Below are 21,128 nucleotides of genomic sequence, written 5' to 3'. Positions count from 1 at the left end.
AATGACTGAAAGTAGCACATGAGTATCATGTGAGTCTGGGTGTGGCAGTATTTCATATACGGAATAGTTTGTAGAAGGGATATAATCAGAAATCAGATTTAGTCGGTTGAGTGAAGGCTTTGGGTCAAAAACTACATCTTTTCTTTTTGAGATAGGCCTAAAAATATTATGTTTAGAAAACAGTTGTTTAAACTTGGCCTCATGAAATGTTTTCATTCTCCATTTGTGAACCATGGGCCACTTCAGCCATGGGAATTATTTGATAGAGCCTGTGAACCCATTAGTGACCAAGCATTCCAGTTAGATGATAGATGTCACTTACGTACGCATGATTATCTTCCAAAAGCATGTGGATGCTGATGTAATGCAATTAAAATACATTTAAAGGTGTTGCTGAATTCATAGTAGGCTTCTGATATTAAGATTTTGTTGTTGTTGTTCTGTTTTACTTGTAGCATTCATTAGGGTAGAGGTAGGGGTAGGAGTCTTATGGAGGAAAACTTCTCTGAAATATTTTGATCAAAGTAGGTCTTTATTATAAAAGATTATGAAATACTGCTCTAGAGAATTTCCCTAATTTTTCTGCTTTATACTCCTGCCATTAGCATGCTCCTTGTTACAAAAAAGAACATAATATAAAAAGGGAATTTAACAGAGGAAATGGTGAAGAGGAGGACAGGGAGATGTGAGGAGGCTACTTACCCTCTCCTAGCTTATCATCTCCACCAGGTAGCATTTTGGAGCTTCCTGACATCTGAAGCCATCTTTTATTCCTTTGTGGCAGGGTTGAGAATATGGGCTGCTGAGGCTATCTCCTGCACAATGCCAGGGGGTAGAGGGAGCCATCTGACGAGATGGGTGCACTCCACGTTGTATAACATGGAGTTCTTGTTAGGAGGGGGAGACAGGTGCTACTAAAGCCTCTTTAAGGCCACGTGATTTGGAAGTGTCTTATATTTTAGCTTCTGCTTATACTCCACCTCCACAAATATTTGAACATATTTAATATGCCAGGTAGACTGAAGGATACTTTTGATGCTGGGCTGCATTTTTCCTTTTCGAGGGAGACCTGGTCATTGTGTATGGGAAGCAGCATTAACAACCAGTTTCAAGTGAAAGGGTGCTTACCTCTGACACCATTTCTCTTTTATTCAGTGTCCCTGTGAGAATTACTTCTACAATAACCTTTTATGTGAGTTTTGTGGTCTTCATTTTACAGTTGAAAAAAATTGAAGATCCTAGAGATGCAACAGCTTCTGTAAAGTCACTCAGATTCCTGGCACCTACAGGGTCAGTATAGGAAGAAAACACAGCTTCTGGCTTCTGGTTCAATGGCCTGTGTATTTATTGTGTAGCCTCTGGAAAGGAAACAAACTTAAGAAAACACAAAGATTTTTGTCTAGTATGTTTTGACAGAAGGTAAGCATTCAATTTTTTTCTTTGCTTTTCTTTCTTTCTTTTTTTTTGAGACAGGATCTTGCTCTGTTGTCCAGCCTGAAGTGCAGTGGCACAATCTTGGCTCACTGCAGTCTCTGTCTCCTAGGGTCAAATGTTACTCCCACCTCAGTCTCCCAAGTAGCTGGGACTACGGGTGCCTGCCAGTGCACCTGGCTAATTTTTGTATTTTTTGCAAAGACTGGATTTTGCCATATTTTGCCCAGGCTGGTCTCAAACACCTGGGCTCAAGCAATTCGCCCACCTTGGCCTCCCAAAGTGCTGGGCTTGGCCTCCCAAAGTGCTGGGATTACAAACATGAGCCACTATGCCCAGCCAAGATTTCTTAATTTCAATTTAGGAGATGTTACAAAATTTAAAAATCTGTATTTTATCATTATCTATGAAAGATTCAGATCTCACAGTTGGCTGGTTTCATACTGAAGTGTGCCTTACTGGGAGTGGAAACTTTTCCAAGGTGACTTGTTTTCTTCCCTGATTCTTATTCATCAGGTTTGCCATGGGACTTAAGCATGTGTATTCTGAACGTGATTCAGATACACTTCCTTCCCTTTCCACCCCTACCTTTGCACTGCTTTGGGTGGATACATAAAGTCCAAAGCTGTCTGAGGCGATTCATACAACAAATACACATCAGGCATCTACTGTGCACCAGGCACTGTTTTAGATTGTTGGGATATATCAGGAACTAAATAAAAACAAAGGTTCCTGGCTTCATGTAGCTTATTTTCCAAATAATTACCAGGTATCTTTGAATATCCTGTTTATTATTTAATTTAGAAGATTACTAAGAGGAAAAGTAAGAACCCTGAGTATTGATAGGATAAAATAGGTAGTGGACCTTCTGAGAAATAACAAAAGGTGAAATTCTTAGATCAGATATAAAATGCAAGTCCATTCTTCATTAAGATTCAGAAGAGTTGCCAGGTGCGGTAGCTCACACCTATAAATAATCCCAACACTTTGGGAGGCTGAGGTGAGTGGATCACAAGGTTAGGAGATTGAGACCCTCCTGGCTAACACTGTGAAACTCCGTCTTTAAAAAAAAAAATATTCAGAAAAGTTGTGAGAATTCATGTTAAGTAAATGACTAGGGTTAATGATAGATAGGTCTGTATGCCGAAAGTCAACTAGTGACTTTGCAGATTACTTTTTGGGTTTTGGGCTTTAGCAAACAATTTTAAGGCAGCTTTTTTATCAGCTTAGTAGTATTCTATTTTATAAAATAGTGGCTATAAATAAGAATATATATATATATTTATATTCTATAAATATATATATATTCTATTTATATTCTATAAAATAGAATACTTAGTAGTATTCTATTTTATAAAATAGTGGTTATAAATAAGTCTTAATTCTTTTTAGTTTCTGTAGTCAGAGAAAAGTCTAATTAGGTTTCTTGTGGCTTTTCTCTCTTATCTCTAAAGTTCTCAATCATTTACACTGACGTAGCTTGTGGTCCCTAGAGATTTCTTAAGTTTATCTTGATGTTTTTTTGTGTTCACGTCAGTACAGAGAGCCATTTCTCAAAATTATTTTCACCTTGTTTATTCACTGGTTCTTTTGATATATGTCTCTTGTAACACATGCTTCTTTTAATCAAACTTTTTGCAAGGTAGGAGAATTTTAATTTACTACCTTGGCTTTTTTTTCTGGATTGCTTTAATTTTTTTCTGCTACTCAGTCTGTTTTTCCACTTTTCTTTCCATTATATTTTTTTCACCTTTTTTTTCCCAACTGACTTTGGCTGGCTTAGTTTGGACAAAAACTATGCCTAGTTTTGCCTAGATTTTTAGAGCTTAAAAAATTGCCATTAATCACTGGTATCATAACATCCTCTTAAGGCAAGTTATCTTGTTGCTCTGTCCTCTAAATGTAGCATCTAGAGTCAGAAGGCTTCTGGCAAGGATAAAAATAGCCTTCCTGCTTGCTGGTTTGTTGTTAGCTTTACTGGCAGTAGGAAATCTTTTGAATTCCTTAATTGGGTCAACTTCGTACTAGGTTCTCTATAGACATTCCCTTCTGCCTGAAATTCTTAGAAGCTTTTAGATCTTGTAGCTTCGCACCTGCCCCAAGTTGTAGTCAAAGCAGTCCTTCCTGTATATGAAACCTTCCTCTGCCTGTAAAAACATATTCCATTGACCTCACGCATCTTACAGATAGGTGTTATTTTCTTTTGCCACTATTACAATCTGTTTTTCAATCATCCTATTACAATTAAAACATTAAATTTGGGGTTTGGGTTCAAAATGAAGATCCTCCCTGGTTTTATTGAAAATAAAAATTTTAGGTTGAATTTTTGAAGTTTTTATTAACTAAAATTCTTTTGTATCTTTACCAGTTTAATTTTGGTAAAAGTAAGGGGTTAGGTTTTGTTCTTTTCTCTCCTTCTGAGAAGACTTATATCCCTGTTTTTAATCACGGACACTAGCAAATTCTCATCTCTCCGAAGCTGAAAAATCCCCCAGATTTGCCACTCCCTTCTCCAAGGTTTCAGTTTGGAACTTTCTGGGCAAAAGGAATTCTCCTTGTCCTTTCTCTTACAAGTGGAAAATTGTTGGTTGTCTTCGGCTTATAACTGAGGAAGGGAAAGGAGTTAATTTGGTTAAGTACCTACTGCATACTGAGGGACTTTTAGCATTCTGCAAACATTATTTCAAGACTGTCTCACAACAGCTTTGTGAAGTAGATGGAAATATCTCTTTTTTCCTGAAGTTCAGTAAAGCTAAATAATTTGACCTAGGTCACAAGATGAAATTGCCTTGACTGTACCCATTGCACTGTATCTTCCAGGGTGGAGAGACCACCAACTGCTGACTTTGCTTCATTTATTTTCCACAGCTGTTTATGGAGCACCATTCTCTGCTCCAGGCTCTGGGATATCAAACTCAAAATTCATAAAGATCTCATTGCCCTACAGCAAGAGATTGAAACAAGTAATGTAAATACAGTGTAGTAAGTGTAAAGAATGCTGGAAGAAATACAGTGTTATCTGAATCAGAGCAAGGATGATGTGGGGCAGGGAAGGCTAATCATGGGATGTGAGACCTAGCAGAGGAACTGCCTGGACAAAAGTGTGGAGGCTTGAGTGGTAAGACATTGGGGACAGAGAGAGAAGGGCATTCTAGGTAGAGGGAGTAACCCAGAAGTTGAAGTTATGGGCCAGCAGTTCTGAATGGCTGGAGAGCCTGATGTGGGAAGGGAAATGGCAGTGTGAAGAGTTAGGAAAGGCATTAATTCAAAGATTTTTGTAAGCACTGGCTTTTGAGCTGAAAGCCAGATCTGTAGCAGGGAAGGGTTTTGTTTAGCCTAAACTCTGTGTGTGTTTAGTGAATTTGAAGTGGCTCTTTGGGAGGGGACAAGACTCTGCAGTTGATATCAGTCCCAGCCAGTTCCTTCCTTGTGATTTTGCATGGGAATGTCTTTTTTTGGAAATTGGTTTGTAGCACAGATAGATAAGGGGGTAGAATAAGCTTACTGATTTTGATTTGGGGAGTTATTTTTAAGTCCATAGACTAAATTATTAAAAACTAAATTTATGCCGTTAAATTATAGAACATACTGAATGCTTTTTTGTTAGCTCATAGTGATACGTCTTCTGCATATGTGTAAATATAAAGTGGACATTCAAAACCAGTGGGTTCATTACACACTTCTTGAGCTTTGCTGTCCAACGTCCAGGTCCCCACAGTGCCATGTTGCTGCAAGTCTCAAGTGGTGTTTGTAAAAACAGCAGATGTGCAGGGGTAGGTGGACTACCTTCTTTAAAATATTACTTATGACAGTATAGTTTTGGTTTACTTAGATGTGAGCTAAATAAAATTAGCAGGAGAAGAGGTCGGAGCAGGACCTCTAGTTAGTTAATCAACAACAACAAATGTATGTGTCTGTGTATGTGTGTGTGTATTAGAATTTTTTTTTTTCTTCCAGAGATATTCATCTTTGACCTGAACACTTTCTAGTTCTTTGTCTAACACAGATATATGGGTACATGAAATAAAGTTCAGACGGCAAAGCACTAGTCAGGCTCTTTCTTCCAAGTGGCCACTCCGCAGATCAAAGACCAACCATTCTGCCAAATAGTACAAGGTAAACCTTCTCATTAATAATACCACAACCATTAGTCACAGACATTGAGAGGAGAAAGGGTCTGTAGCTTCAACTGTCATGTTGTTGTGGCTCCTTGCAGAGAATCTGAGATAGAATGGTCTAGTACTGTGCTCCCAGTTCTGGAAAACACTCATGTAGTACCTCTTCCTTTGTGATTTTACCCCCTTCAAAGATAAAGACAAAAAGACACCATGTTCGCCCTTTCTGGGCTAAGTGATATTAACCTAACTAGTTTGGGGATACTACAAACAGACTGTAAAGAGGAGACATTCAGGATGTTCAATTTTTTGGTTCTACAGAGAGGCCCACTCCCTTTCATCACTATACCATGAAGATTAATGAAAGAATTCTCTTCATTCTGTTGGAGGATAGGAGGGGCAAGTATTCATGGGAGAGTAATTATGGACTCAGGTGTGGTAAGCAGCTTTATAAACCAAACAATTAACATTTAAAGTTCAGTTTCCCATAAAACCCATAAGGAAAATATTGTCAGTGGCTTCATTTATACTCACTGTCCTGTTTGCTACCTCTATTTCATGAATTCCAGATAAATACATCAGCTATGGAGAAGGAACATCAAACAAGGAAATAAAAGCTCCCTGGTGATTGTAATATGCAGCCAGATTTGGGAAGCAATGTAAGATACCCTTAAACCTTCTTCCCAATGTTCAGAATCCCATGATGTTTCTCTGTTACACTCTGTTCCCTGTGAGACTGGGGTTATTTCAAATGTTCTAATATAAAAACCCTCTTCAATTCGGTAAAATGACTTAAAATTGAATATCTTTTTTCCTTTTGGGTAAATTCAAGTGACGCAGACAAATTTTAACTCTTTTTGAAGAAGATCCAATTGATTAATAGGAACACTAAATCTCCTCTTACTGCCACCAGCAGTAAATGTACTGCCTACAGTCCTATCAACATTGAATTTCATCATGATTACTATTTTTTTTGCTAGTATAATTGGTATATAACAATATAGTCAAGCTGCTGCTTTAATTCATATTACTATGATTGTCCTGTAAGTGCTGGAGGACTTGTGAGAATCTTCAGATCCACACAATTAAGCAAAATACCCCAAGCTAAATACTACCCAGCCCGATACATTTACTAAAGTGGTCTTGTGATAAATAGAGGTTATTCTTTTCTAGAACATAGTTGCTCAATGAGCATGCAATGAATCTAAAGGGATTGTTTGGGCTATATTACGAATTTCCTTTTGTCGACATTCTTAATTATCATGACAGCAAATTAGGCAAAATCAAACATATCAGTTGTCGTTCAACTTTGATAATATCTGATGACTAGCAAGGTTTTAAAATTGCGCAAAATAAGACCACTTTTCAATAGTCAACTGGGTTTAATAAATCTATTTAAAGCTATTTTTATCATTCCACTAGTGCAAACGATAAATGAGAACAGGGTAGAGTTATACACAGAGATCTTGTGTATGTCTTTGGATGCCCCTAAAATCTAAAGGGATCAGAAGAGTGCAGCCCCAGAGTCTTTTCAGTTAGAATAGAATTATGAAAATTTTCAGGGTCATATACCCATGGCTATGAGTCTTGAGTAATCAGCTGGGCCAGACCTGCAGTAGTTCCTGGAAATAGAAACACTCTTCCTATTCTCTCTCCTATCGTATTGTGATTTCAAAGAACATGAAATAAGAACCAGTTGAATAAATATCACCAAAGTTTACATGTAAATAAATTTGAACGCAACACCACAAGTATGTATTTGGTCTGTTCTTTCCAAAGTTTGATCTATTAAACAAACTATTGGGTTGGTGCAAAAGAAATTGTGGGTTTTTTTTTTTTTTGGAGGTAATGATTAGCTCTCTTGATGAACTAATCAAGGTGGGGAAATATACAGGCCCTTCTCTGAAGGAACTGACCTGATTATTTCGAGATCAGACTGGTTTATTTTATTTTATTTTATTTATTTTTTTTAATGAGGCGGAGTTTCGCTCTTGTTACCCAGGCTGGAGTGCAATGGCGCGATCTCGGCTCACCGCAACCTCCGCGTCCTGGGTTCAGGCAATTCTCCTGCCTCAGCCTCCCGAGTAGCTGGGATTACAGGCACGTGCCACCATGCCCAGCTAATTTTTCGCATTTTTAGTAGAGGCGGGGTTCACCATGTTGACCAGGATGGTCTCGATCTCTTGACCTCGTGATCCACCCACCTCGGCATCCCAAAGTGCTGGGATTACAGGCTTGAGCCACCGCACCCGGCCTATTTTATTTTTTTAAAAATTTTTTTTAAAGGGAAAAAAGAAAGAAAAACAAAAAATAAAGAGAAAGAAAAAAAAATAATGAAAGCGAGAAAGAAAGAGGAAGAGAAAGAGGGAGAAAGAACGGGAATCTTGCTCTATTGCCCAGGCTAGAATGCAGTCTAAAAATGGGTATTGAAAACCTCTTTTATGCCAATAATTGTGCTTAACAATAGAGACAGGAAGGAATAAGGGAGGAAAATAACGAACAAGCAGCCAACCAATATTTCATTTAAACCTGTGAAATGCTGTGCAATTACTGAGAAGTGATTTACTTCCAATTATGTAGTCACTTTTAGAGTAGGTGTGATGTGGTACTGAGAAGAATGTATATTTTATGGATTTGGGGTGGAGAGTTCTGTAAATGTTTATTAAGTTTACTTGTTCCAGGTCTGAGTTCAAGTCCTGGATATCCTTGTTAATTTTCTGTCTGGTTGATCTGTCTAATATTGACAATGTGATGTTAAAGTCTCCCACTATTATTGTGTGGAAGTCTAAGTCTCTTTGTAAGTCATTGAGAACTTGCCTTATGTATCTGGGTGCTGCTGTATTGGGTGCGTATATATTTAGGATGGTTAGCTCTTCTTGTTGCATTGATCCTTTTACCATTATGTAATGTCCTTCTTTGTCTCTTTTGATCTTTTTTGCTTTAAAGTCTATTTTATCAGAGGCGAGAATTGCAACTCCTTTTTTTTTTTTTCTCTCCGTTTGGTTGATAAATCTTCCTCCATCTCTTTATTTTGAGGCTTTGTGTATCCTTGCATGTGAGATGGGTCTGGATGCAGCATACTGATGGGTTTTGGCTTTTTATCCAATTTGCCTGTCTATGCCTTTTGATTGGGGCATTTAGTCGATTTAAATTTAGGATTAATATTAATATATGTGAGTTTAATACTGCCATTTAATGCTAGCTGGCTGTTGTTCATTAGTTGATGTAGATTCTTCATTATGTTGATGCTCTTTACCTTTTGGTATATTTTTGGAATAGCTGATACTGGTTGTTTCTATCTATGTGTAGTGCTTCTTTCAGAAGCTCTTGTAAAGCAGGCCTGGTGGTGATGAAATCTCTGAGTACTTGCTTGTTCACAAAAGATTTTATTTTTCCTTCACTTATGAAGCTTAGTTTGGCTGGATATGAAATTCTGGGCTGAAAGTTCTTTTCTTTAAGGATGTTGAATATTGGCCCCCACTCTCTTCTGGTTTGTAGGGTTTCTGCTGAGAGATCTGCTGTAAGTCTGATGGGATTCCCTTTGTGGGTAACCTGACCTTTCTCTCTGGCTGCCCTTAGCATTTTCTCCTTCATTTTAACCCTGGTAAATCTGACGATTATGTGCCTTGGGGTTGCTCTTCTTGAGGAGTATCTTTGTGGTGTTCTCTGTATTACCTGGAGTTGAATATTGGTCTGCCTTGTTAGGTTGGGAATGTTTTCCTGGATAATATCCTGAAGAATATTTTCCAGCTTGGATTCATTCTCTTCGTCACATTCAGGTACACCTATCAAACGTAGTAGATTAGGTCTTTTCACATAGTCCCATGTTTCTTGGAGAGTTTGCTCATTCCTTTTTACCCTTTTTTCTCTAATCTTTTCTTCTCGTTTTATTTCATTGAGTTGGTCTTCAACCTCTGATATCCTTTCTTCTGCTTGGTCAATTCGACTGTTAAAACTTGTGGCTTTTTTCACAAAGGTCTCTTATTGTGTTTTTCAACTCCATTAATTCACTTATATTCCTCTCTAAATTGTGTATTCTCGTTAGCATTTTGTCAAACCTTTTTGCAAGGTTCTTAGCTTCTTTGCATTGGGTAATATAACATGTTCTTTTATCTTATTATCCACCTTTTGAAGCCTGATTCTGTCAATTCATCACACTCATTCTCCATCAGGCCTTGTTCGTTTGCTGATGAGGAGCTGCCATCCCCTGAAGGAGGAGAAGCATTCTAATTTCGGGTGTTTTCAGCCTTTTTGCGCTGGTTTCTTCCCATCTTTGTGGATTTATCCACCTGTCGTCTTTGTAATTGCTGACTTTCAGATTGGGCCTCTGAGTAGACGTCCAGCTTGTTGGTGATGATTTTGTTATTTCTGTTTCTTTGTTTTCCTTTGGCAGATGCCTCTCCCCCACAGAGCTGGACCTTCCTGGGTTCAGCTGTGCTTGCTGTGAAACTCTCAACTGTCAGGGTTTCCGATTGCTGTTTTTTTTTGTGGGGGTGGGACCAGCTGAGCCTGATCACCTGGCTCCCTGCCTTGGAGCCCCCTTTTTTTCTTTTCCTAATTGAACAGTCGATTCTCTCCCAGGTGCTCCAGTCGCCTGCCGAAAAGGCTCTGGGATCTATGCAATTTCCTGTGCTGCGACCGCTCCAGGTGAAACAGTGGTGCTGAGATTCCTGGTGCTTTCTTGCCCAGGAATCTCCTGACCTGGCTCCCTGTTTCACTCCCCTTTTCAATCAGCTGAATGGGCAACTCTGCTTTCCTGGAGTTCCAAACACCAACTAAAAGGGCATCCAGTCCCACATACTCTGCACTGAGAACCGCCATGCCAGGGAGCCTGCAAAACAGCCACGACCTGCCAAAATAGTTGCACTGGCAACCCGTGGGGCTCCTCCACTGGGAATCACCTGGTCCGTGGGCAACAAAAATTCGTCTGGAAGTGTGGTGTCCACTCACTCCCTGTGCCTTCACTGGGAGCTGCAATACTGAGCTGCTGCTAATCGGCCATCTTGGATCTCTCTCCTGTGTATTAGAAATTTTTAACTGTGGTCACTGAAGACTCCTCCAGCAACACCCTTCTTTTCTTTGGAGTATCCAAATTTTTATAGGGTGAATCGATCAACAGTTGATTCTTAAAAATTTTATGCTACCTGTCATTTTATAGGACTGTCTGATTATGTTTTGGAGAACCTTGCAGAGTTATTTCCTATTATCATTCCTTGGCCTTGGCCTGTACCATGTTGTCAGCATTGCTGGCATGACTCTGAAAAAGAAAAGGTTATAGACAGCATGAAATCTAATTGCACTACAAATACATTTGATATTTTTCAGTGTTTGTGTTGTTTGAAATGGCAGTATTTATTTTATCATTTCCTGTTGAATTATCAATAGCAGTAATATCTGGGTTATTTTTTAGAAAATAACTTATTTTACCTAATTAATTAAAGTAATACATGTATGTGCTGCTAATGTAGAAGGGTATTTCCTCTAGTCTTTTCTCTTTTTATTTTTTGACTTGAGTACTTTAGTTAGTGTCTTCAAAGGATATACTAGTACATACTGTTCTTCTTAGCACCTCCTCCCCCCACTTATTCTAAGTCAGTCTGTTGGTAAATATTGGTTCTCTCCAACTGGAAAATGCTTAGTGCGGAATTGCCTACTTGATGTATGCATCTCTTGTAGGTTGTAGGATTTGGTAGTGTAGATCCCCAGAGTCACACTGTATCTGTTGCCTATATTTGGCTAGGTTGAGTCATGTCACCAAATATAGCCTATGCCTTCTGCATGATGTATGCCAGGCTTCTGGCTCCAAATTCTATAGCTGGCCTCCAGAGACTACTACTTTTCCTGTCATAATGTTCCCTAAGATTAGAGCTGCTGTCCAGGCAGTGTTTTTTTTTTATTTATAGCACAATCAATACCAAGAGGCTTCAAAGATTGAATTTTACCCATCAAATAGGTTCATATGCCAAAATCCTAATGCCTGCCTTCTCCCTTGAAGAATTAAATTCTGAATGTGCCAAAACCTGGATAATGATTAAAGATAGATGAGTTCTCAGCTGGATGTGGTGGTTCGTGCCTGTAATCCCAGCACTGTGGGAGGCTGAGGTGGGCATATCACCTGAGGTCAGGAGTTCAAGACCAGCCTGGCCAAGATGTTGAAACCTTGTCTTTACAAAAATACAAACAAAATTAGCTGGGCACGATGGTGAGTGCCTGTAATCTCAGCTACTCGGGAGGCTGAGGTGGGAGAATCTCTTGAATCCGAGAGGTGGAGTTTACCGTGAGCTGAGATCATGCCATTGCACTCTAGCCTGGGCGACAGAATGAGATTCCATCTCAAAATAAATAAATAAATAAATAAAATAAAATAAAAGATAGATGAGTTCTCAAAAACTTAACCAAACAAAACAATAGGCAGGTACTGGGTTGTATTAACATTCAGATATCTCAATTATTTTTATTTTATTATACTTTATGAAATACTGGTATTTTGAGTTCAGTGGAATGAACTCATCAAATGCTCACCTGGTACCCAAAAAGGAAACTCAGGATGCCTAGGTATTAAAAGTTCTAGTTCCAAAGGGGGCTAGAGAGATAAGAAGGTTAAGCCAGAAGCTGAAATGGTTAGTAAGAAAGTTAGCTGTTGCTTTGTAGCTACTAATAAAATGAGGTGAGTTTGTTAAAAAGATGTCTCTTTGTTGGAAAAGGTGTCTTGGAAAAAAGTGAACCTGGAAAAAAAAAAGATTTAAAATGATCCTTGAGAAAACTTATGTCTGTGCAAAAGCCTGCATGCCCATAGATGTTTACAGCAGCTTTATTCATAATTGTCAAAACTTGGAACAACTAAGATACCATTAAGTAGGTGAATATAGGTAAGCAAACTGTGATCCATCCCAACAATGAACTATTATTAAGTACTAAAAAGAAATGAGCTATCATACCAGGAAAAGATGTGGAGGAACCTTAAATGCATTTGTCTAAGTGAAAGAGGGCAATCTGGAAGGCTGCATACTTTCTGATTCCAACCATATGATAGTCTGGAAAAGGCAAGTCTGTGAGACAATAAAAAGGTCAGGGGTTGGGGGTTGGTAAAGAGGGATGACTAGGTAGAGCACAGAGGATTTTTAAGGCAGTGAAACCACTTTGTATGATACCATAATGGGTGGATGCATGTTCCTGTACGTTTGTCACACAGAATGAACACCAAGAGTGAACCCTAATATACACTGTGAACTTTGGGTGTAACAAATATACAGGTTGGTGCAGAAGTAATTGTGGTTTTTGCTATCAACCTATACCACTCTAGTGGGGAGGTTGATAATGGGGTAGGCTATGCCTGTGTGGGGACAGGGGGATATCAGAAATCCCTGTATCTTCCTCCCCATTCTGCGAATCTAAAATGATCTAAAAAAAAAAAAAAAAAAAGACATGTATTTAAGTATGCAAATATGTTTCTATATAAGCACATATTTATACATAAACATATGTAAACTACATACACACCCTTCATTGGGAACACGTAGTGAGGGGCCACTGTCTCAGACATGTGAGGGGATCATCAACTAGCTAGCCATGGAATAGAAAATCTATATTAATTTACACCAATACAGCAGAGAGGTTATTAGAACACAAATAAAGGAAAAAGTACAAGGAGAATGCAAAAAGGTTGTAGATAACCAAATTCCCATGGCACTTTTAATGGGAGCTTTTGGAAGATTTCCAGAAAGGAAAATGATATGTATTATCCATAATAAATTATGGACAACTCTTTCGATATTTTAGTTGCAGAGAGAATTTACGGAAGAGTAAGCAAACAGGTTAGGGAAGCATTATGAAGGTTAAAAAAAGAAACAGTTTTCTTATGTCACTGCCTATATGTTAAAATATAAGTAGAAAGAGTAACTGATTGTGTAATAGAGTGTCACAGGTGTAGTTGCTACTAGAGACCACAATTGATTCTAGCCTGACAGGAATCATATCACAAGGCGGGATCAAAAAAATTAGAAACAAGTATCACTTTCAGAGTTCAACTATGAACTTTGCCAGTGACAGTGTCACATTGTGTCTTAGCTGGAGGGTAGAATGACTTTAACTTATAAGGCCAAGGGCCAGGGTAAGTGTTAAAGGTCACCTACTTTGGTTGTGGGAGGTCTCTTCAGGAGATACATAGTGAGTTAATCTCATAATTGAGTTAAAGGACCATTTTGTTACTGTCAAGCTAAAATATTCTCTTTCTCTTTAAAAGGTACCCAAAAGTATTACAAATAAAGTTTTACAAATGAAGTTTTACAAATGAAGTTCCACTTTATCAAAAAGTACAAAATACTTTTGTACCCAAAAGTATTACAAATAAAGTTTTACAAATGAAGTTCTACTTTATCAAAACCTGAGTTTCTGATAAAGTGGAACTTCATTTGTCAAACTTTATTGTGAAACCAGGCTGTTTGTCTTTTGGATTCTCATTGCTTATTATCTTCCCTTGGGGCTGGGCGAGGTGGCTCATTCCTATAAACCTGGCACTTTGAGAAGCTGAGGTGGGAGGACTGCTTGAGCCCAAGAGTTTGAGACCAGCCTGGGTAACATAAGGAGACCCCCTCACCCAGTCTCTACAAAAAATAAATTTCTGAATGGTGGCATGTGTCTGTAGTCCCAGATACTTGGGAGTCTCGAGGTGGTAGGATCACTTGAGCCTGGGAGATTGAGGCTGCAGTGAGCTGAGATGGCACCACACTCCACTTCAGCCTGGGCGACAGAGTGAGACCCTGTCTCAAAAATTAAAATAATAATAATAATAATTCTTCCTTGGCATCAAATAAGAGGCATTATGGTTCATATAGAACAGCCTTGGTTTCTATTGCAATGTTAGCATTAAATAATTAGAATATCTTTTTAGAGATAATAAAACATTTCCTCTTAACACTTCAACTAATGTTTTGAAATATTTTTGTCTCTATATTGACTTAGACATTCTTTTGAAAAATGTTTTACTATAAATGAAAGTGTGCGATAGCTCTTACCCATTTACTAGAGACTTTTAGAAGCACAGAATCCATACATATGTTCCGTTACCGAAAATCAGCTGCTACTTTGTGATTCAGAAACAGCACTCTGTCCCCACCCCACACCCTTTTTTTTTTTTTTTTTCAGACAGAGTTTTGCTCTTGTTGTCCCGGCTTGAGAGCAATGGTGTGATCTTGGCTCACTGCAACCTTTGCTTCCTGGGTCCTGCCTTAGCCTCTCAAGTAGCTGGGATGGATTACAAGTGTGTACCACCATGCCTGGCTCATTTTTGTATTTTTAGTAGAGACAAGGTTTCACCATGTTGGCCAGGCTGGTCTCGAACTTCTGACCTCAGGTGTTCTGCCCACCTCAGCTTCTCAAAGTACAGGGATTATAGGCATGAGCAACTGCACCCAGCCCCCCACCCCACAAGTTTTTAACAGGGTCATGTTCTTGTTCCTAGCATCTCAAGTCTATTCTTTTAAAAATATATACTTGTGACAGATCATAGATCCAGACTGTAGTTAAAAAGCAGCCTAGATAGAATTCAGTAGCCTAGATAGAATTTGGATGCTTGGCAGTGTACTTTAGCATTAAAGAATGAAACCAAGTTTTAGGAAGAAATTGATGTTTATCTTTTTTTCTTCCATTTCCATTCGTACCCCCACTCCCTACAAAGGAATAAGCTGAAATTTAAACAGAACAATTACCAACTTAATTTCTTTTAAGTCCTTTCATTTGGTTTTAAAATTGTAGGAAAATTATAATGTTCAGAATTTATCCAGACTTTAATTTTTGGATATGGATTCATTAAAGTTGCTGGCAATAGAGAATAGTTTCCTCTTTTCATGACATGAGTTTCATTTCTTTGGAGACTGTTTCAAAGAAGCAGCATTTTAAAACATGGAAGACCTTAAGTTCCTTTGTAAAGAGTTGTTACTATATAGCTGTTGGATTGATGGGACCCCATGTTAGCTGTGGTTCCCAGAGTGTTCAGTGGAACTAGGTGGAGTCTTTGCTGGCATCCTGGAAGGCCTACCCCAGCCGTAAGCCATCGGAGAACCTCTGTTTATCTGTTTTTCCTTAGCCTTTGGGTGTCATGGTTCTGTGGGGTTGGAGTTCAGACTGCTGTTTCCTAAGGGAATGTTTGTAGTTCTGAGTCACCAAGATTCCTGTTCTAAATCCTGATTTATAGAAGGTGGGACTATAGTGGAGAACTACCAACCAGGTCTTTCTGTCCATTCCCTAGATGAGGAAGACCTGGTGAGTGTTCTTCAGTCATTCTTCTTAAGGTGGGTGCAGGTGGCATGTAGGGTTTGGAGACTTAAAAGTGTTGCGTGATGATTCCTATTTTATAACTTATACTGCAGAACTAGATCCATATGTGTACTCAGTAAGGATTTGTAGTATACTCAGCTTACATGTAGAAACTCTTCCAAACAGAAATGTAATTACTTCAAGGTAGAGAAATCCCACTGTCTTGTATTTGTGGCTAGCAATTTGGAAGACAACAAAAATTTTAGTACCTTTGCAAATTCTTTTTTGAGGGATATCTTGGGTGCCCATTTTAGTTTCAAAAGTAGATTTTGACACATTTCAAAATTTAGGGGAAAGTAACCCAGCATTTAGTGAGTGCCTGCTGTGCCCGGGGCTTTTGATATTTTTTGTCAAATGTAAGTTCAGTGAAATGTACCTCTTCCCTCTGAGAATGTTCCCCCAATCCTGAAATTAAACCCATTAGCTGTCCGTACATGTAGGCATACACATGGCACTTTTCTTATGAGTCATATAGGAAAATATGACTGCCAATTACATACTTTCAAAAGTAACAAAACACTACGCAAATGAAGAAAAATTTTCACATTTATTGGGGCAGAAATGTGAAGATTGTCATAATGAGTTGCTGTTACATAATGGTATAAAGCAAATTACTTTGGGTGGGGATTTGCAAATTAGAAGGACTTAGTAGTTAAATATGAGAGATATTTTCTTTTCCTACTTTGAAACTTTCCCTTTTTAAATATTGATGAACATGCCGATTGATATATCCTCAGATTCAAATACCTTGCCTATTTGAAAGCAAGTCAGTTCAGCTCTGTTATTGAATAAGTTTAAACCATCTATGAAAAAAGTAAATTTAGTAACGGCCTTCTTTTACCTTCAGGTCGTCTAAACTATTCATATCCAGGATCCGATAGCTCTCTGCTTATTAATGGTAAGTGATAATTGATTTACCCTAGTGAAGTGCACAGAACTGATATAGTAGTTGTGCTTCAGCAGTGCAGAAATGACATTAGTTTGTTCTGTAATGATTATTATAAAGTTGCCATTAATCTATCAGCTATTTTAAGAATAATTATTTTACCTCAAAATTGTGGCAGAAACTTTTGTTTTTTTAATTTGAGGGCCAAAGGATTCCCTGTCCTTAACTTTCATTTATGAGAATAAATGAAAATCCCATAATAATACTGAAAGACTGGCTTTATCTAATATTAGCCTCTGTAGAGTGACCTTTGAAATGTCAACATAAAAGCAATTTCCACTTGGCTGGAAAATGTTCCAAGAGGAAAGGGTAAGCAGAGATCTAAAACCAGAAAAAGGTAGCCTAAAACCACAGTGCTTGACATTGCATAGGACAAGGTCATTTGCTGTTTGCTGTCAAATGAAAACAAGAAAAATGAAGTTTGATTGGCTTTTCAGTGCCTTCATTAGACTCTCCTTTCCTTTTCTAAATACTGCGAAGGTTCTGTCGAGTTCTCTTTTTATGTGCATAGTGAAGCAAGCTAAGTTTCACCAGGAGGAGGGAACATTCACTTAAAAGAATTTTAGTGTCTGTTTTTTAGTATCATGGTCTAAAACAATGGGGTGAAATACAGAGGTCTTGTTTACTTCTTTTCTACTAATTTACTATGGAATGTAAATTTTCAAATTTCTGTGTGTAGAAAATGCCTTCCATTTGTCAAAGCTCATTTTCAGTCCCACAACCTCTAAGAAGTGTTCTGGACTAAATAGCTGTATTCTCATCATTCCCAAAACAAATAAAAATCCCTCCACTTCTTGATTTTAGTATGTTGTGAATGAGGAGTTAAAAATTACTTTTATGACGATCTTCTTTTTGGCTAGTGTTTGAAATCAGTATGTTGTAGAACTTAGGATTCTTGAGCCAGGAAAAGTTAGCAGGAGATTCAATTTATGAGAATTGCTGGGTACATCAGATCTTCTGGAGCTAAATAGTTTATAAAACCTCACTTGGTCATCAGATGCAGGTCTTTTCATGCTACAATGCCAGAAATAATGCCATAATATAATATTCGAGCATAAATGTATTAGGCCAAAACCCAAACCCTGTGGTGACAGTGGCATCAGGATAAGGAGAACATAAGGGTTACACACACACACACACACACACATACACACACATACATACACACATACACACACACACACACACATACACACACATACATACACACACACACACATACACACACACATACACACACACACACACACATACACACACATACACACACATACACACACACACACACACACACACACATACACACACACACACATACATACATATATACATATGTAGAAGAGTTTACCTTTTCCTTTGGAACTAGTTCGAGTCAGGTCCAAGTACTGGAAATTGTAGTGAACCAAAATTTGGGGTACTGCTGTGTCATGTTAGACAAAGTGATCGACTCTTCTTTGTCCCAGTTTTCTTATGAAGGTGTTCCTGTTGGATTAGTTGCCTCTGGGGCCCATCTTTGTTGAGGGTTGTTGAGAAAAATAAGCCCTCTCTAGTGGGTTTTCCTTAAAGCTAAATTCACTTAAACTAGGAAAAAAAGTCACCTGTAATCCCAGCACTTTGGGAGGCTGAAGCAGGAGGATCACTTGAGCCCAGGAATTCAAGTCCAGCCTGGGAAACATGGTGAAAACTTCTCTCTACAAAAGATTTTTAAAAACTAGCCAGGTGTGGTGGCACATGCTTGTAGTCCCAGCTACCTGGGAGGCTGAGGTGGGAGGATTGCTTGGGATCGGGAGATCAAGGGTGCAGTGAGCCATGATTGCATCATTGCACTCCAGCCAGAGTGACAGAGTAAGATGCTGTCTCAAAAAAAGAAAAAAAGTATACTATTATGAAATTGCCTTTCCTTTTATCTTCGTTACTATCCTTTCTTTCATAAATAGATCATTTTTAATGATCGATCTTCTCAATGAAAAAATAAAAGTAACTTTTCCCCAAAATATTTGTTTTTAAATTTTACTGGTCCATGAACTCTAAGAGAGGACTAGATAGTTTTTAGTGTTGCATACATGGAAATTTTGTTTATTATAAAGGTATACTGACTTGGGTTAGCATCACCTCATACTGAAAGATGTGAAGATAAAGGACAAAGAAAGAGGTTTTTCTTTTAAGAAATATCTCTTGCTGGCTCCTCAAGCAAGACACAGGAGTGTGGGGTTACGATTGCCATGGTCTCAGGTCTAGTATTGAGCTTCGTGGGGCCCCAAAACTTGATTTTGTCAGATTTGATCAAGGATTAGTTTTTCAGTAACCAGCCAACTAGGACCAGATGCCAATTTATTCATTTGTGATGAAACATAAAACTTCCAGGTAGACCAGATGCTGGAGGTGACTGCTTGACTGACCTATTCTGTCTCCAGTAGCAAGGTCCAGATCATAGCAGAAGATTCCCTGAAAGTCATGAAATTAAAACTAGGTAGGGAGGAGGGGTGTTAAGACAATGTTTTAGTGACCTTGATCAAGATGTGCACATCATCCATTTTGTCAGTCATGTTTGTGAAATATCGAATGGATCACCTCTGTAGACAAATTAATCTCATTTATGTATTGATTCTTAGTAGCTTTGCTCTCACTTTAGCTCAGGTTTTGGGGGTGCCTGTATTGCAAATCTGGCATAATGAATTGTGCTTAGTGGATTAATTAAAGATTTACAAATACTACCCATCCCATAGGGTTGTGGTGAAGATTAAATGTGTGTAAATCACTTAGTATAGCACCTGGCATGTAGTAAGTCTAAATAAGAGAATTGGAATAAGTAATGTTTTTGGTTAGGAATTAATGTTGTTCATTAATTTGGTAGGGTTGCTATGGTAAGTATTGCTTCTTAGTAGCTGAAAATACATAAGAAAAAAATACAGAACAAAGGATTAATATGGGTTTGCAAAAATTGTTGAAAATTGAACCTGCTTTTGTTGTCTGTCATAAGGTAGATAACTTGAAACTATGCACCTTAAAATGCATTCCCTTCATGTCTTGTGTACAGGCAGCCTTTTCTTAAAACTGAAAATAAAAGCCTAATTTATGTTACTTTATAGTAAGTCATTGCTTAATTTTAAGACTGAAAGGTGCTATAAGGAGCTGTTCTTCTTTGTCTACCATAATCTATTCAGGCTTTTGAAAACCTTTAATAAGGTAATTATATGGTCACTCTACTGTTCCAGTGGTAACTTTCAGAGATTTTTCTTCCAAGTATCTGTTGAAAACCATTTCTCCTTTTGTTGCAATAAAAATGTAGAGCAGCTACATGTAAATGTAGAGAATGAGAATGTTCTCCTTCTCACATGAACATTTGAATTTTGACTGTGATTTTTATTTTATGCTTCATTTTGGAATTTTCAAGCAACCTCAAAGCTTTTGGAAAGAGGTTTAAATCTTCAGTAGATAAAAAGAAAATCCCCTCACCAGCCTCTTATTGGAAAAATAATTACAATAATTGAAAGAAAAAAGTCAGAGTAATCAACCAGTTTTCAGTGGTTTATATTGGACTAATGTTGTAATTTGCCTGTACAAATATATATAAGTTGTATTCATTCATGAATCAAATTATCTTTTTCCCCTGCTCAGTCATCAGTTTTCCTACAGTTTTATACAGATACCTTCATATACCACTCATGTTAAAAGGCAATGCCAATATAATTCAACAATGATTGATAATCGTGTTAAGGCTGTTACAGAATTTTTCATTTATTGCTGTGTTAATAGTTGTAGAGATTTTTTTGAGCAGCAATCCTGGGGAGAGTTTTTGGATTTTCAATGTATTTTTAAAACCAAACTTTCTAAAGCCACTTTTTGGGTGCTGTATCAGTTTGATAGGGCTGCTATAATAAGTACCAGTGATTGTTGGCTTAAACAGAAATTTATTTTCTCACAGTTCTGGAGGCTAGAAGTACAAAATCAAGGTTTCATCAGGGTTCATTTCTTCTGAGGCGTGTCTCTTTGGCTTGTAGATGGCTGTGTCGCCACATGGTTTTTTCTCTGTGCCTGTCTGTGTCCTAATCTCTTCTTATAAAGACACCAGTCATATTGGATTAGGGCCCACCCCAGTGACCTCATTTAACCTTAATTACCTTTTTAAAGACCCTGTCTCCAAATATAGTAACATTCTGAGATACTGGAGGGTAGGACTTCAACGTGTGAATTTGGGCAGGAGGGTGGGGGCAGGGGGGGGGTGGCCACACAATTCAGCCCGTAATAGGTGCCTTTTACTAGTAAATTTCATGTAGCAGGGATATAGTTAGAATGCCCATTTTATGGTTATGAAAAGCAAG

The 21,128-nt window shown here is 38.1% G+C and overlaps 1 protein-coding gene across 4 annotated transcripts in view; it reads left to right on the top strand.

Moving 5' to 3' along the window:
• The window catches only part of CPEB4 (cytoplasmic polyadenylation element binding protein 4), a 79,360-nt gene that overhangs the window by 32,635 nt on the left and 25,597 nt on the right, over positions 1 to 21,128 (top strand). For 2 of the 4 annotated variants that reach the window (XM_010346643.3, XM_003936135.4), the window contains exon 3: positions 16,708 to 16,758. The exons of the other annotated variants lie outside the window; for them this stretch is intronic. In XM_010346643.3, the coding sequence (XP_010344945.1) occupies positions 16,708 to 16,758 (51 nt within the window). The remainder of the gene's footprint in view (positions 1 to 16,707; positions 16,759 to 21,128) is intronic. 4 annotated transcript variants of the gene reach the window in all.

Source organism: Saimiri boliviensis, chromosome 20 (genome assembly GCF_048565385.1).
Source record: "Saimiri boliviensis isolate mSaiBol1 chromosome 20, mSaiBol1.pri, whole genome shotgun sequence".
Taxonomy (NCBI): domain Eukaryota; kingdom Metazoa; phylum Chordata; class Mammalia; order Primates; family Cebidae; genus Saimiri; species Saimiri boliviensis.
The sequence above is the reverse complement of the archived record's forward strand: the minus strand, read 5'-3'. Positions and strand labels throughout refer to the sequence as shown.